Genomic DNA, 18459 nt, shown 5'->3' with positions numbered 1-18459 from the left:
GGAGGTCCGAACTAATTTGAGGAAGGCAGAGTTGCAGACCGCGGTGATACAATCTATGGTGGGATTAGGAACATGGGACGAGTTAGCCTGGGAGTGGCTACCCGAAGAACCAGAAGACGTTGAGATCCGGAAACTGGAGTTGCAATTACGGAGCCAGGAACGGATCAAAGAAGAAGAAAGGAAAGCAGAAAAGGAAAGAGCAGAAGAAGAAAGGAAAGCAGAAAAGGAAAGAGCAGAAGAGGAAAGGAAAGCAGAAGAGAGGAGAGAAGAGAAACAAGCAGAGGAAAGGAGAGTGGAACGAGAACTCCAGGAAAGGTTAGAAAGGATGAAAACAGAGGAAAGGAAAGCAGAAAAGGAAAGAGCAGAAGAGGAAAGGAAAGCAGAAGAGAGGAGAGAAGAGAAACAAGCAGAGGAAAGGAGAGTGGAATGAGAACTCCAGGAAAGGTTAGCAGAAGAAGAAAGGAAAGCAGAAAAGGAAAGAGCAGAAGAAGAAAGGAAAGCAGAAGAGAGGAGAGAAGAGAAACAAGCAGAGGAAAGGAGAGTGGAACGAGAACTCCAGGAAAGGTTAGAAGGGAGAAAAGCAGAGGAGAGGAGAGCGGCAAGGGAACTCGAAGCAGAGGAGAGAAAAGCCGAAAGGGAATTAAAGGAACGTGACATGGCGCTTCAGCAAGAAATTAAATTTAAGGAGCTGGAGTTAATGAGAGAACGGGGAGAGGTACCACCCTTGCTGACTGGGCCGACACCTAGCCAGAACACCTGGGATGTGGGCAGACATGTGAGGCTGGTTCCACCCTTCAGTGAAAGGGAAGTCGCTAAATTTTTTCCACACTTTGAGAAAGTGGCTCGACAGTTAAACTGGCCGGAGGAGGCCTGGACCATACCAGTGCAAAGTGTGCTGGTGGGTAAAGCTCAAGAGATTTATTCGGCGCTACCAATGGACCAATGTGCAGATTATGAGGTATTGAAGAAGCACATTCTCAAAGCGTATGAGTTGGTTCCTGAAGTTTACCGGCAAAAATTCAGGAATGCCAGGAAGAGGGAGAGTGAGACCCATGTGGAGTTTGCCAGAGTGAAAGAAAACATGTTTGATCGGTGGTGTGAGTCAAAAGGAGTCGGGAACGACTTCGAAGCATTGCGTGACTTGATCCTGGTGGAGGAATTTCAACAGTGTGTCCACGAGGACATCAAAGTGTACCTGCAGGAAAAGAAAGTACCGAAGTTGTGGGACGCAGCCAACATGGCAGATGATTATGCCTTAACACACCGGATAGGGGTCCACGAACCTAACTCCTCGCCTAGATCTCCGCAGGGGAGTTGTGGAACAGCAGGTGCGGAGAAAGACAATACATGGCGGCGGCCTCGAGATGATTATGGGGACAACGCTGATACCCGAACTGTTCGAAATCAGGGGGCTACGGGCCCAAGACAAACTTATTTTCCGGGGGGCCCGAGGCAGACCACGAGTTTTTCCTCCGGGCCTACTTGCGCTTTTTGCAAGAAACCTGGACACTTGATGTCCAGTTGTTACCTCATGAAAAGGGAAAACCCAGAGCGGAGTCCGACGATTACCACTCCGAATGCGATGGCAAGTGTAAGAAATCGCCCACAGAAGAGTTACCAACCATTTATTTATGAGGGGTTGGTCTCACTCAGGGGAGACTTGACTAACCCAAGACCTGTTAGGGTATTGAGGGACACAGGAGCCCATCAATCCTTAATGCTGGAAGGCATTTTGCCATTGTCAAAGAGTACTGCAACTGGTGATAGTGTTCGGTTACAAGGGATCGGGGGCTGTGTTAGTGCCTCACTTCATGTCATCCATTTGGAATCCGATTTGGTGTCAGGACCGGTCACCGTCGGTTTACAAGCCACGCTTCCTGTAGAGGGAGTATCTGTGATTATCGGGAATGATTTGGCCAGGGGGCAAATTTATGGTAACCCGAGGGTGGGTAAAGAGCACCGCAGGGGAAATAACACCACCCCAGCTCGGGATGGCGACAAAAGTGCCAAGTTATTTGTAGCGGGACTGAACTTCAACACAGAGGAAGAAGTTCTGACCTCTGTCTTCAACAGATATGGGCCGCTGGTGGAAGTGCGGGTGGTAAAAGACAGGGAAACGCAACGGTCAAGAGGGTTCGGCTTTGTCACGTTTGCAAGCACAAAAAACGCCAGGGAGGCAGAGAAGAATTGGAATGGTAAGGATTTGGAGGGTCGGACCATAACAGTAGGGAAGGCATTTCGTAGGTGTCGAGAGGTCTACAGAAGAGGACCACTTGGCGGTAGTTTTGGTGTTGGCAGCAGCCGATATTACTATGGAGGCTCCCAGAGTTACGGCATCTCCCGAAAGAATGATTGGCAGAGGACTGGCCGAGAAGGAGACCGCCAGTCAGGTGACTGCTGGGACAAGGGGTCCCACCGTAACTGTTAGGAGTCCGGAGAAGTTGAAGCACTCTATATACGGCGGAGCCGCCGCGCCTGGGCTCCTACACGGGCTAACCGTGAACGCCACGTTCTTAAAAGGCGTCCCGGTAGGGAACGTTCCTGCACGGACTAACCGTGAACTCCACGTTCTTAAAGGCGTCCCTGTAATGAACTTTCCTCCCCGGACTAACCGTGAACCCCACATTCCTTAAGGCGTCCATGTAGTGAGTACTCAGCTGGGCCTCCATCCAAGAGCAACTAGAAGTTGGTGACGCTTTGTCCAGAGTGAATTAATCTGGGGGGGTTTTTGGTGAAATTTTGTTGCTTTATTTTTAAGTGATAATTGTGCCCGGGGGGAACTGAGGATTTGGGGGTGTGAGTTATCTGGTTTGTTTATCAAAGTTGGCCGGCAAAGAAAGTTTTCGCTGGGTTCAAACTTTCTTTCTTGAAGGGGGGGAGTGTTACGGATTTATGTGAATTTATGTGAATTACTATTCAGGTCATTGCTTATTAATGTTTATTTTATTAAAGGTTGTTGTGGTTAAATGGTTAGAGGCGCTCTTGATAACAGGAGACCGGAAACGGGATGGTGAACCGGAAGAAAAGACACGAGGTCCGGGAGAAGCGGATATCTTCTTCTTCCTCGCCCAGCTCCGATGCGAGCGGCGTCTATATTGATTCGCGTTGAGAACGCTGAGTTTGAAACGCCCGTCTGGCGAGAGGAGTTACCTGCGCGGGGTGATTGCCTGTTACGTGTCAGGTTGCCGGGGCTTCCTGGAAGGAACCAAGCGTCCGGCACTGTTCGCCCCGACGCCTCTGAGGGCGTGTACGGGTCGCACCTTGGGCCTCGCGCGCTTTGCGAGCCGCGCTTGGCTTTGCCCGCTTTGCTTTGCAAGGAGGTGTGCGCTGCAGCAGTTGTTCCCGGTACGTGACGTGCACGTTTGGAGCATGTCAGCCAGGGGTCCGTTCAACCGCCCGTGTGCGAAGAAGTCGACCTTCACCTTGGTCTGGAGGGGCCCAGAGACATTGTGAGGGACAGTGACCATTGAGGGGTCGTGAGTGGGGAAAGGGGGGACATATATGAGATGGCCATCTTAGTAATATTGGTGATTGATTGTTGATGGTTGTTGATTGATTGGGGAATATATTATTGATTAATCCGGATCCTTGGTGTGGGGTTTCTTATTGACTTGAATTGTTGTGTCTTTCATATTGATTGCGTTACGAAAGCGTATAAATCAGACATCTTTCTGGCGGGGTCCTCCCACGGTCCGGGGGTCACCAAGACCAGGTAGTTACCGGGAGGACCACGTAACACAATAAACAAGCTTTCAAACAAAACAAAAATCACTGCTCTACCCATAATAACAACAAGTACTTATAAGTTTTAAATTGTGGCTTCATTATGGAATAGCATGTGTAATGAGATTGTCGCATATGTGGGGGTACACAACGATATGCAACTGTTTAAGGGGCCTTTCATTCAATGGCTCTGGGTGCTTAATTCAAGCACAGTTATGGTCTGCAAGCAATTTTCCGAGCCTCGCAGCAAGGCGACCATGCACTTTATAAAACCCGCCTGGAATTGCTTAACAATCACATAGTGCATCGGGCATTATTTATCATTGCGCGTTCTTCCTCGCAATTCAGGAGGGGAGATGTTGGCTCGGGGAGGAGGGCATTGCCACGTGCGCAATAAAGCTGCTTTTAGTTCCGACCGTGGCACGGGGTAGCGTAAGCACAACATCGATCGTACCCACATTTTCACAAAGTGACATCCTTGTTTGGGTTGTGCTGGATGCTGCGTGCCCCTGCATGGCTGTACCTGGTCATGCGGGATATATCCGCATTTATTTCATCGCCTGTTGTTCACCTGCATTGCCAGGTGCCATACAGTGTGTAGCCAACACACACATGAGGCTGACAATTCTAAGCAGCATCTCTTCCGCCACACTGATGCCTATTTCAGTGATGGTGGTCAGATGATGCTGTAATTCAACGGTACGAGCAACCATCCCAAAGGCATTAATGATTTTGTGAGGGCTGGTTACCACCTTTTCTTCTTCTGTTTCTTCTTCTTCTCTCTTTCTCGAGATATGAGACAGGGACTTTGATGGGACAATTGGCATTGAGCCTATCGGTGGCCCTAGACATATGGGGTGGCTTTGGAGGAATATTTCCATGGCTTTCAGTGGAGGCATCACAAGGAGCCCCACTTCCTCTATGCCGATGACGACCCAAATGACGTCGTCAGATATGATGCAAGAATGGATGTAACATTCATGGAGATCGCCCCTTGTTTGTTTTTTGCAGGCAGCACAAGAAGTTCTGGGCCATGTAGTAGGTAGACATATGGAAAGGTGATGAGGATGCTAAGTAACCCCAGATGGGTGTGCCCCATCCATCATTCTGCTCGTGCTGGGGAACTTTGTGAGATTGGATCTGCGTAGGTATTGAGAGGTTCTCAAGAATCTGTCTGGAGACTCCAAAGATGGGTTTGGGAGGCAACACCCATCTGAATTACTGGTTGGTTAACACCTGCAGTTGTCCACCACAAGGCCTTGCAGCTGGCTAAGTCAGACATGGTTTAAAGCCGATTATTGGAGGTAGCCGGCAACATGGCCGTCAGTTCTGCCCTCAAATTTAAATCATAAGCTTACCTGGGGATCCGTGGCCCCCAACCTCCTAACCTGTACTCCTCTTCTCTCTCTGCCGAACAAATTTCATCTTTATCTTCAGTTGCTGCTTTCTTTGTATTGATTGGTTTTAAACCACATTGATTATCAGTTTTGGATTTCACCTTTTCATTGATCTTTGGCTTGCATGTTAATTCGAATTTTGCAGCAGATAAGCCACAACGGCTTTGCTGAACAAACACAATGGCTGGACGCTTATTGCATCAGTAATTTCTCAGAGGTAGCATACTCACCTTGACGTCATCTGGTCTGGTTGCCATGCAGACATGGCGTTGCACCGGATACTGCTGGCCTGTCCTTTCTGAAGAGATATTAAGTCAGCTGTCCGACATATGCTATTGTACAGTGCATGCTGAAATCGTTTAAACTCATTTTTTCCCTCAACAATCTACACTCAATACCCCATAATGATAAAGAGAAAACAGGATTTTAGAAAGTTTTGCAAATTTATTAAAAAGAAAAAACTGAAATATCACATTTACATAAGTATTCATACCCTTTGCTATTACACTTGAAATTTAGCTCAGGTGCCTCCCATTTCTCTTGATCATCTTTGAGATGTTTCTACACCTTGAATGGAGTCCACCTGTGGTAACATCGATTGATTGGACATGATTTGGAAAGGCACACACCTGTCTATATAAGGTCTCACAGCTGACAATGCATATCAGAGCAAAAACCAAGCCATGAGGTCGAAGGAACTGCCTGCAGAGCTCAGAGACAGGATTGTGTCGAGGCACAGATCTGGGGAAGCCTAGAAAAAATCTCTGCGGCATTGAAGGTTCCCAAGAGCACAGTGGCCTCCATAATTCTTAAATGGAAGAAGTTTGGAACAACCAGGACTCTTCCTAGAGCTGGCCGCCCGGACAAACTGAGCAATCGGGGGAGAAGGGCCTTGGTAAGAGAGGTGACCAAGAACCCGATGGTCACTCCGGCTGAGCTCCAGAGATCCTCTGTGGAGATGGGAGAAACTTCCAGAAGGACAACCATCACTGCAACACTCCACCGATCTGGGCTTTATGGCAGAGTGGCCAGACGGAAGCCAAACAGTTCAATCTTGGTTTCATCAGACCACAGAATCTTATTTCTCACAGTCTGAGAGTCCTTTTGGTGCTTTTTTGCAAACTCCAAGCGGGCTTTCATGTGTCTTTAACTGAGGCGAGGCTTGTCTATGCCTGTCTGTCCAATGTCTGTGGATGATTGTTTATGTTACTGTTTGTTTGCGTCACGTGTCTGTGGATGATTGTTCATGTAACTGCTTGTTTGTGTCACGTGTTATCCACCATGTACAAGCAGTTTGACCGCATGGAATGTTATTTTACCTTTGGATCTCGGGTGCCATCCCTGAGCTGTGTTGGAGGATGGCGGAGTGTGGGATACATTATTTATTTATTCTGTACAAATGTTGATGTTTTTGAAGTATGACCACGTAAGGTGATGTAGCTATTTCATGTGAGCGTACCTGGATCTTTAATAAATCCTGTTTGAAACATGCATAATGTACAAGATATTCGGTTACATAAATACAGTGTGTGCGCTAAATAAATAAAATAAATAAATTACACGAGCAGATTTGTTTCTCTTCTGCTCTCTTTGAATACGTTCGTTCATCGTCTGTGAAATTTGATTCAATTTGAAGAGCTGTAAAATCCATTCGTTTTCATCGAACCCGAGTACATCCCGGTCTTAACGTCGTTTCCCCCGTGCTTTCCCCAACAATCCATTTCCATAAGAGATGTATTCTGCCTTGCGGCCCACTCCGCAGGCTTCATCACCTGAGCTAGGCCCAACGGGTGCATTATTCTTCTCCTCCACCTTTACCCACAGCATGCGGTTATTCTCGTTACCAATGTCTCTCTCTTCTGTCTACGTTTAGTGGTGGTGGTGTGTGGCCATTTTGCACGGTTTCCCAGGTCTGCTCAACACCTGACCGTGTTGGTATTTCAGGTAAACCGCTGTAGGCCTCGGTAGTCGACTCTGGCTTGCCTGGAGAACTCCCGCGGTTTTTGGGTGTTTACGGAGACTTTGTTTTTCCGCATTTCCGCATTTCACCTTGTAGTTTAACAGCGGTGCAGCGCATTGCGTTAACACCTGTTGTCCTTTCACTGGAGGCCTTGCGGTAGGTAACCCATTGCGCCCGCTTTTCAATACAACCTGCCAATGCTGGGATAATAAGCAGCAAAGTTGCATGCAGGTTTCTTAATTGTGACAAATGTCTGCCCTTGCCCTCGAACCTTCTGGATGTTTAACAAGCTAAACGTGTTTGGGATTCGTGCCCTTTTCGAGCACCAGGGAAGTGACCTCGTGATTTCCGGGTTAATGATTTAACGCTTTATTTTCTTCCCTTTTTTTTTTGGATCTCGGTTTTTTGTTGCCGGCGAAGCAAATCTATCCTGGATTGATTCCCAGTTTGTTGTTTTGGTTTAAAGAATGGGTTTAGGCTCATGGAGGAGGTAAACTACCAATGGCAGTGGGTTCAAAAACTACCAACTGGTATGGAAGGTGGAGGTTGGAGTTGGACAGGTGGAAAGATGGTTTTATGCACATTGGGGAAAGGAGGAATAACAGCAAAAAACGCGTTGGAATGGCCTGGAGAGGAACAAAATAAATAAATAATCGGCCTGTGTTGATTAGTTTTTCATTTAACCTGAGTACATGTAACCTGTAAAGTGATTGTTGGTGTGCATGGGTGAGTGCATGAGGTAGTGATGGGCAGTGAATTTGAAGGACTGAGTGAGAAAGAGGAGTCAACCAACGCAGGAAGATAATTCCAGAATCACAGGAATAAGGGGACGAGTGAATGCAGGTGGGGAAGCAACCTGGTCCTGCGGAAGTTGAGCAGGTGAGGGTTTATTGAGGAACGAGTTTGATCTGGGGTGGATTGGGGAGGAGTGAGGCTTGGTTGAGAGTACGGCTCATCCATTTTCTCCCATTCCTCCATGTTTCACATTTGATCTTCTCCGAGGAATACATTTTGGCATTCCTTTCATTTCCATCATTCATTCATCATTTGGCATTCAATTCCATTTTCCATTTCCATATTCTAGGAATACAATGATAGGAAAACTGTCTGCGGTGCAATTGTTTGCCGTATAATTTCCATCATGCTATATGAGATTGAACTCATAATAATCTTTTCAAACTGTTCCGCCGAAATGGTTCCATAAAGCTTTGAAGTTCCGCACAGAATGAGGAATCCCTTCTCGGGGTCGAACCAGTTGGAGCTCCTGATGTTTCCAAAACATGATTACCTTTAAATACAAGGTCCCTTACCTGGTAGATGAGCCTTGTATACATTTCACAAAGCCCTAGGATTCTTGATGAAAGCTTTGGAATCTGCTCAAGACTTTTGGAATCGGATTTGTTTTTGTTCAACTTGGTATGTTTGGTACCTCCATCACCGAAGGTGGACTGAGGTTGTGTTTTTGCCCCTGTTTGTCTGTCTGTGAACAGTATTTTTCAAAAAGCTAAAGATGGATTCGGATGAAATCTGGTGGACAGGTTGGGTGTGTCACAAGGACGAAATAATTCGATTTTGGTGAATACCTGGACACTAGAATTTTTAAGGGATTCAACTCAACATTGAGTGATAGGACCAAAAACGATGAATAGCAGGATATTTCAAAAAGTTATGGACATCTGACAAAACCTAGTGGATGAGTTGGTTAGATGACATTTTGGTTCTGCTCCAGATTCGGATTCCGCCTCTCAGTGGAACACGAAACGTAAACTGTTCAGCCTGGCGGAGGATTACGCTCTACCGAGTGCTGTTCTAGATTGTTCTAGCAGTTTGTTTCACTTAATTCTAGCTGCAAAATTTTAAAATAAAAAATAAAGGCGTAAATAAAATTGTTCGAGCTGAAAAAATTATTTTACTTAATTAATTATTTAAATGTATTTTTAACCGTTAATTTTTTTTTTTTTTCATAAACGTTATCAATTATAATTGGATCGATACGAAACGTAAACTGTTCAGCCTGGCGGAGGATTACGCTCTACCGAGTGCTGTTCTAGATTGTTCTAGCAGTTTGTTTCACTTAATTCTAGCTGCAAAATTCTAAAATAAAAAATAAAGGCGTAAATAAAATTGTTCTTGCTGAAAAAATTATTTTACTTAATTAATTATTTTTATGTATTTTTAACTGTTAATTTTTTTATTTTTCATAAACGTTATCAATTATAATTGGATCGATTCATCCAAAAGTATGAATAGCATTGAAATAACCCAAAATTTATGCACAGTACTGTGGTTTTTTTTTTGCCACCAAAGGCAGGTAGTTAAAGGTGTAAACCCCGTGAGCGTGTCATATCAATTTTGTTCTCACAGACAATAATAGAATGCCACATTTCTCTATTCACAATCTGCTTGCACACGATTGCTCTAATGAAAGCTTTGCATTGAAATAATTCAACATGTCCACCCTTCAGGTTGGTGTGGCTTACTTTTACCTCCCTGGTGATTTTCATAATCTGCATGGAGGTGATCAGCTGGGACAGCCTGAACCGTGGACTTCTTCCAAGTAATGAAGTGTCGCGTGCATTCCTTGCCTCCTCCATCCTCGTGCTCGACCTGCTCATCGTCATGCAGGTAAGTGCAAGGATTGGTACTGTCTCTCATTGTTCAATTTGGCACACACACACACAAATGAGCCTATAACAGATCGTAAAAACGTTCAGGCTGGCAGGATAGCCTAGAGATGTGTGCCCTCACCTGAGCTGCATTTGTAAAAAGCTCTGAGGAGGAATCTGTAAGTTGCTCATGTTATCGACGAAAGCTTGTTTGCTCTAGGTGAAGGATATGGTGGGATCTATAACGTCCACCAGCTATCGCTCGGGCTCTTGTGTCAACCAGCATGACAGGGCAACTTTGCATACTGCTGTTTGTTAGGGTTGGGTTTGTGGGTGGCGATGCTGAAATATTACTGAGTCTGGACGTTAACTCAATTGAACCATTATGTAATGGTGTCTGAAGGCCAGAGCCTACAGAGCACTTGCATGTGCTATGAAGGAAGAATCATGATAACTCCTGCAGTCTGCCTGTGGCCAACTTCAGGCCAACTTCATTCCTGGATTTCTGACTTCCTCCACTCATGCAGTCAACATGTTGTTTTCAATGGAACACTCTCATCCCCTCTCCCAGTGGAAGCTGTAGTTCCCCAAGGCAGCTTCATCAGACTGAAATATGTAATTTGGTGTCTGTCTGTCTGTCGGTCTGTCTGATCGTGATACATTTGGTCATTACTTATCCAATCTCAACCAAACTTAACTAGAATTAAGGTTTAAGGACAGAAGGGGGAAAAAAAGTCACACAATGGAAGTTGTAGCGACTTCATTTCCCCCCTGCCCTCAGGTTGATTTTTATCTCGGGCACACTCCACGTTAAACGGACATAAGCATGAATTTTTTTGAAGCGGTATGTTTTACGGGATGATATCCCTGACCCATTAGCACAAAAAATACATTTTTGTGGGAGAATAATAAGCCGGATAATCGTGTTTTAAAATCAGCCTATTTTCACTTCCGTTAAACAAGTGATGTACTTCCGACAATTTGTGTGACGTCATGGGTACATAACTCATTGACGGATGTGTACGTCTGCATTTCATCACAAGTTATTCTAGTGTTCAAGATGCCAATGTGCCAAGCTTTTAACTGCTCCAATTGTCGATACATTTGCCCACAGGACCCAGAAATCGTTTTTCTGCATCACTAACCCACAAAAAGATCATCCAGTGAAGGGAAATCTTAATGCTACAGCATGAAATGACATTCTAACTAAACGATTGTGTGCTTCCAACTTTGCGGCAACAGTTTGGGGAAGGCCCTATCCTGTTTCAGCATGGCAATTCCCCCATGCACAAAGTGAGGTCCATACAGAAATGGTTTGTTGAGATCGGTGTGGAAGAACTTGACTGGCCTGCACAGAGCCCTGACCTCAACCCCATCGAACACCTTTGGGATGAATTGGAACGCCGACTGTGAGCCAGGCCTAATCGCCCAACATCAGTGTCCGATCTCACTAATGCTCTTCTGGCTGAATGGAAGCAAATCCCCGCAGCAATGTTCCAACATCTAGTGGAAAGCCTTCCCAAAAGAGTGGAGGCTGTTATACAAGCAAAGGGGGAGGGGGGGCAACTCCATATTGATGCCCATTATGCTGGAATGAGATGTTCGACGAGCACATATGGGTGTGATCTTCGGGTGTCCACATACTTTTGGCCATGTTGTGTATATCATTTTATCATATTTTGCCCTATCTCTCAATGGTGAAGAATCACTTTAAAAATTCTCAAATCCAGATCTTCACCAAAATCTAATTATTTTGTCCACGTCACACACCCAACCCCTCCACCAAATTTCGTATGAATCCATCCACAACGTTTTGAGATATCCTGTTCACAAACAACCAGACATACAGACAGACAAACAGTAAGGGGTGAAAACATAACCTCCATCCACCTTCGGTGGCAGAGATAATAACAACAATAATAATAATAGCATAATATTAATGTTATTACAAAACAATATTCCACCTCCCTAAGTGGTTTTGTGACATGCGATATTGCCCCCGACACCCTTACGGAAGTAAATTTTATTATAGGAAATTTTAAAAATATTATAAACCACAATCAAGTATTATTGCCTTTTTTTAAACTTTTGCTGCTCCTGTTTAACACTAAAGTGAAAGACATTTGAAGGAATCCCAGCATTCTTGAGACATGATATGCTTATCACGTCCACCACGGACAAATGTACCTGAGCCTAGATCTACTGTAATCTATATACCCCAGAGATAATAACATGACCCTTCCTGACACTTTCATGGGGAGTGGGTGTGCTCGTCTATATAAATGACCTATCCGATGCTCTGGACAATCCTATTCTTTTTTGCAGACGACGCCACATTGTGTTGGAAAGTACCCCATCCCTCAGCTAGGCAAACAGCAGCTCCCTCTCTCTCTATCAATCTGGACGTAATTTGATTCTCCTTTGATAAATACAACATGTCCTTCAATCATGGAAAATTTCAGTCTCACTCTATCACTTCTGATGGATTGTCAAATGAACCCTTCTGTATTTTTCCTTGGTCATCCACTGGAAGAAGTTCACTCTCCTGAACTCCTAGGCTTCACCATCAGCCATGACCTTTCCTGGGCTGACCACATAACAAAGCTGGCCTTCAAAGCTAGTCGCAGACTGGGCATCCCCCATCGATCCAAATATTTTCTTGGGAAATCAGACCTACACGGTATACAAGGCCTTCGTCCATTGCTCAGTGGAGTACTGCTCTCCTCTATGGGCTGGCGCTCTAGCATCATATCTGCTTCTCCTGGATTCTACGGTATCTAAAGTTCTCAAAATGATTGGAATCTCCTGTGATGAGGCTGAAGCTCATGGTCTGTTGCTCTCACATCGCATGCAGGTCGGTGGACTGTTTTAGAACGTCTATTCTCCAACATTGGTTCTTCTGCTCTCTGTCATCTGCCCCTCCCCAGCAACACCAGGATATACACATTATTCCTGTAAACCCCCTCCTGGCTAAACGTCCAAAATCCAAGTTGACTGCATATCTCAACTGTTATCCTCACGTTTGCTGTCAATGGAACCACCTTCCAGAGGCCTTTCTATCTCGCCTTTCCATCCAAGGCTGCAATCAGACAATGCACCAACACCACCTCGTGTCATCCCCCATCCCGACCCATGATCTTTATTACAGTCCAGGTCGGCCTGCTACACCACCATCAATTTCACCTTGCTCTTCCATGGGCTTCGCTCTTGCAAAAACACAACCATATCTCCCAATATCTATTGTAAAGTGCTCGAGTGTTTGTGACATCCAATTAGAAATCTAAGAAACGGTTGTTATTTCAAGAGGATCACTGTGACTGAGAATGAAGGAATAGACTCCAACCACCTTTTTCACACAAATTATAGATACTGTCCATTAGGTAAGATATGACCTTGGTATGCCGCAGCAATTTGTCACCATCCTCTTTAATGGGAGAGAATTCTGGGAAATTATATGAAGTATTATAAATAAATAAAATTCAACTGAAGAGGCAAATGAAGATAACCTAAATCATATCACTGGTGGAAAGTGACAGGAAACCCAAGTTGAATGCAAAGCTGGTTCCTGTAGACTTGTCGAGTAACGTATATCTCCACTTGCATTCTGTAATGGTATAACCTTCCGCAACCCCACCTCCAGAGATGTCATGGTCCAGAGGTTTTCTTCCCCAGGAGGTCCTTTGAATGCATGCACAATCTGTTTTTATTTATCAAACAAGATCTAGGTTCATGGAAGAGAAAGCAAGGTAGCTAATGGTAAAAAACAACATGCAGAATGAGGAACTAGTCTTTCTGGTGAAGGCAGGCAGCCAGAATCAATCTGCATTGGCAGACAGGTAGAACGATGGAGGGAAATCAGCAGAACATTGATCCAGGTATGCTGACCGCAATGGGAAGCAAGGGGAAACTGATGTTCCGGGTGTTGACTGTTGGTCAGAACAAAAGAGGTGTGAACATTTACACTGTCTTCAGAAAGTATTCAAACCCTTTGACGTTTTTCACATTTTGTTGTGTTACAGCCTGGATGTAAAATGGATTAAATTGAGATTTTTTTTTCACTTATCTACACATAATACCCCATAATGTCAAAGTGGAATTTTTTTGAGAATTCTTCACAAAATAATTTAAAATGAAAGGCGGAACAGTCCTTGAGTGAACAAGTATTCATCACCTTTGCTATGACACTCCAAATTGAGCTCAGGTGCATCCAATTTCAGGTTGATCATCCTTGAGACGTATCTACAACTTTATCGGAGTCCACCTGTGGCCAATTCAATTGAATGGATATGACTTGGGAAGAAACACACCTTTCTATATAAAGTCCTCCAGTTGACAGTGCATGGAAGAACAGAAACTCTACCATGGAGTCCATGGAACTGTCCGTAGAACTCCGAGATAGAATTGTGAGGAGGCATAAATCTGGGGAAGGCTATAAAACAATTTCTAGAGTGTTGAAAGTTCCCAAGAGCACAAAGAGCTCCATCATTAGGAAATGGAAAGAATATGGAACTACGCAGACTCTTCCTAGAGCTGGCCGTCCGATCAAACTGAGCAACCGGGCAAGGAGGACCTTGGTCAAGGAGGTGACCAAGAACCCAATGACCACTCTGACAGAACTACAGAGTTCCTTTGCTGAGATGGGCGAACCTGCTGGAAGGACAACAGTCTCTGCAGCACTTCACAAATCTAGACTTTATGGAAGAGTGGACAGATGGAAGCCACTCCTGAGAAAAAGGCACATGATAGCACACCTGGAGTTTGCAAAAAGACACGTGAAAGATTCTCTGAGAGCATGAGACAAATTATTCTGTGGTCTGATGAGATGAAAATTGAACTCTTTGCCCCGAATGCAAAGCGCTATGTCTGGCGGAAATCGAGCACAGCTCATCACCCATCTAACACCATCCCTACTGTGAAGCATGATGGTGGCAGCATCATGCTATGGGGATGGTTTTCAGCAGCTGGGATTGGAGAACTTGAAAGGATAGAGGGAACAATGAATGGAGCCAAAACACCTGCAAATCCTGGAGGAGAACCTGCTTTACAGTGCAAAATACCTTAGACTGTGGTGAAGATTTACGAATCCAACAGGACAATGACCCCAAGCATACAGCCAAAGCGACACAGGAATGGCTTCAGAACAAGAACATGAAAGTTAATGAGTGGCCGAGCCAAAGCCCAGACTTTAATCCCTTTGAGAATTTGTGGAAAGATGAGAAAATTGCTGTTCACCAACGCTCCCCATCCAACTTGACAGGGTTTGAGCAAATCTGCAAAGAAGAATGGGAGAAACTCGCCAAATCCAGATGCGCAAAGCTGATACAGACATACCCAAGAAGCTGTAATCGCTGCCAAAAGCGCTTCTATGAAGTAATGACTCAGGGGTTTGAATACTTATGTGAATTAGATATTTCTGCATTTTATTTTTAATTATTTTTAAAAAAAATCTAAAAACAAAATTCCACTTTGACATTATGGGATATTATGCATAGATCAGTGAGAAAAATCTCAATTTAATATATTTTAAATTCAGGCTGTAACACCACAAAGTGTAAAAAAAAAAAAGCCATGGGGTGTGAATACTTTCTGAAGGCACTGTACATAAGCTCTTTTGCTCCAACGAAGGGCTAACATCTGAAACAGCTTTTCTTTGTTTGCCACGAAGGTTAGCGTACTTGTCAACGTTCTGTTGATTTTGTCCATTAATAAGATAATTAACATATATAAGATTAATAACATATATAACATATATAAGAGAACATTAATAAGATTAAGAGCCCTGGTGTTGGGTAAGCGGCTAGGGTGAGGGCTTAGGATTCCTAGGATCCTGGGTTCGAATCCCGGTCAATCGCTGAATTAACGCCAGGGGGGTTGACTCAGCCTGTCATCCTTCCGAGGTCGGCTAATTGAGTACCAGTTCACTGGTAAGTCCGTGTTTGTCGTAAAAAGGCGACAAAAAGGGTTGGCGGCAGGAAGGGCATCCGGCCGTAAAACATTGCTTCAAAAAGGGGACCAAAAAACAACAACAACCACGGTCCCCGAAAAAGGCCAACCCCCGCTTGCGGGGAAAAATGGCCTCTAAAGGTGGTTATTTATATATATAATAAGATAACAAACTCCATCAGTGAGAGCATGTATGAACAAATTTAGCAAGGAATGAACAAACAGGAAAAGAGGAGATATCGGGAAGGATGAAACACAGTAACCTGCAAGTACAAGGGTTGAGTGGGGCAGAGTTAATGGGAGGCAAAAAAAAGATTGTGGGTAGGGATGGGAAGGGGGAGTTGCACTGCCTGTTTGAAGCCCTAGAGCTTTTGCATGCCCACAAATGGGAGAAGAAAGGAGTGATATAGGAGAGGTCTTTTTTTTTTTCTTTTCTTTTTTCTTCTTTTTTTGTATGCAAGAAATTATTTATAATAATTATACATCGGGAGCGGTAGACAAGCCGGTGGGGCGGTCTTGTACCTTGTTCCTTTCGTTTGTTTGAATAAATATCAAATTGCTTAAACTACAGATTCATTAGTCATCTCTTTCTGTCACGACCTTTCATTGAAGGTCATTCCTTGTTTGCAATTATATGAATTCGGACACAAAAAGAGGCCTGGTGCTGCCGTTTGTCATTTGAATTATCCACCGATATGTGCAGCATATTAACAAGAAAGTTCAACACAATGGAAGGCCTGATTGTGCGATCACTGAAGCAAGGATGATGGCCCAGGGATGCAGCCCAAGCTTCTTAGCCATCCAGCTCAGTGTTTCTGGCCAAAATGACGCTCTATCTCAAGAGAAGATCCGTTAGCAGAAGCTGCATTTGAGGACCCAACTCCTTCATTCATTGTTGCTCGGCCACTTTTCCTATGGCTCGGCCACTTTTCCAAGGATGATGACCCCCAGGGGTGCGCAGCCCAAGCTTCTTAGCCATCCAGCTCAGTGTTTCTGGCCATAATGACGCCCTATCTCAAGAGAAGATCCCTTAGCAGAAGCTGCATTTGAGGACCTAACTCCTTCATTCATTGTTGCTCAGCCACTTTTCCTATGGCTCGGCCACTTTTCCAAGGATGATGGCCCAGGGGTGCAGCCCAAGCTTCTTAGCCATCCAGCTCAGTGTCTCTGGCCATAATGACGCCCTATCTCAAGAGAAGATCCCTTAGCAGAAGCTGCATTTGCGGACCGAACTCCTTCATCCATTGTTGCGCGGCCACTTTTCCTATGGCTCGGCCACTTTTCAAAGGATGATGGCCCAGGGGTGCAGCCCAAGCTTCTTAGCCATCCAGCTCAGTGTTTCTGGCCATAATGACGCCCTATCTCAAGAGAAGATCCCTTAGCAGAAGCTGCATTTGAGGACCGAACTCCTTCATCCATTGTTGCTCGGCCACTTTTCCTATGGCTCGGCCACTTTTCAAAGGATGATGGCCTAGGGGTGCAGCCCAAGCTTCTTAGCCATCCAGCTCAGTGTTTCTGGCCATAATGACGCCCTATCTCAAGAGAAGATCCCTTAGCAGAAGCTGCATTTGAGGACCGAACTCCTTCATTCATTGTTGCTCGGCCACTTTTCCTATGACCGCCTGACGGGATTGTTTTGACGCCTTTTCGTGTTTCTCCGGCTCCTGCACCATTTTAGCATCCGCGATTGAATGTACAGGACCCTATACTCCTAACCTACCGACGTGCACGATATAAGATCGGCTTTGTATGGAGGCACCACTCTCCCTGACATATTGTACCGCCGCTGCAGCGTAAAGGGCAGCACCTTTCATTTGTTGTGCGCGCATGTATCCACGCCGGAGAGAGAAAGAAGTAGGATGAATAGCATTACATTTGGCTGCAGATAGGACTTGGCCACACCACATTGCAATGCCAAACTCGTTTGAGATGCAACTTCCCCATGGCTTTTGGCACGAAATCAAGAAGCCAGCTTGGATAACTCTGTCCTCTCACCGACATCATTTGGTTTAGGTCCGAATCCAGATCCAGATCCGGCTTATCAGTGGGATACAGAACGTAAACTGTTCTGCCTGGTGGAGATTTGCTCTCTACCGAGTGCAGTTCTAGTTATTAATGTGACTTTGTGTAACTGTATTATTTTTAAACAGGGAAAACAAATTCAAACTCTGCTTCTTGTTTATGGCTAACCATGGCAATCGTATTGCAAGTTATTGCAACAATCTGGTAGTTGAAAACGTGTATGTACTGTGTAATAATTTGTGCACAACTTAATTTAGTAAGCGCCGATGAACTAATCTATTTGCATACTTAAAAACTTATTTCTTTTGCAGCATTTGGGGAAATTTTATCATGCTCTTGAACATCTTGCACTGCGGAATCACTCCGGCATAACACGCGTCCAGTAGGTGGGGATGAATATTTTATAAGATTCACCACATAGCCACCATGCCCCGATCGGTGTGCTATAAATCACGCAGTCACTCTACCTCGCAAATACAGACTCTTGGACAACAAAACACTGCATAACCCCTGCCCCCCCCCCCCCCCCCCCCCGTATGCATGCAGGAAAATTCTCTCCGCACTCTCGCTGCCTCGTGGGTGCTGCGGCAGTGTCTCAGAATGCCAGACTTTTGTGCTCTCAAAAGTGCATGCATTTTATGCATGGAACAGGGAAGGGAAGAAGCGAAGGGAGAAGGGAGAGGTGGGGAGCAGGTCGTGGAACGACAATAACCGGGTGAACGAAAAGGAGGCTTATTCCTCTGTGGACAGTGTGATTCTGCTTGCATTGTAAACCTGAAATTTGCTTTGCATCGTTGGTAACGGTGTT

General features: G+C 45.0%; 1 protein-coding gene across 7 annotated transcripts in view; it reads left to right on the top strand.

Moving 5' to 3' along the window:
• Positions 1 to 18459, top strand: part of TMEM117 (transmembrane protein 117) — a 159353-nt gene that overhangs the window by 80916 nt on the left and 59978 nt on the right. For all 7 annotated transcript variants that reach the window (XM_068124019.2, XM_078782878.1, XM_078782877.1 and 4 more), the window contains one exon: positions 9546 to 9705. In XM_068124019.2, coding sequence (XP_067980120.1) covers positions 9546 to 9705 — 160 coding nt within the window. The remainder of the gene's footprint in view (positions 1 to 9545; positions 9706 to 18459) is intronic.

Source organism: Myxine glutinosa, chromosome 8 (genome assembly GCF_964187855.1).
Source record: "Myxine glutinosa chromosome 8, kmMyxGlut1.1, whole genome shotgun sequence".
Classification (NCBI taxonomy): domain Eukaryota; kingdom Metazoa; phylum Chordata; class Myxini; order Myxiniformes; family Myxinidae; genus Myxine; species Myxine glutinosa.
This window is presented reverse-complemented; position numbering and strand designations above follow the sequence as displayed.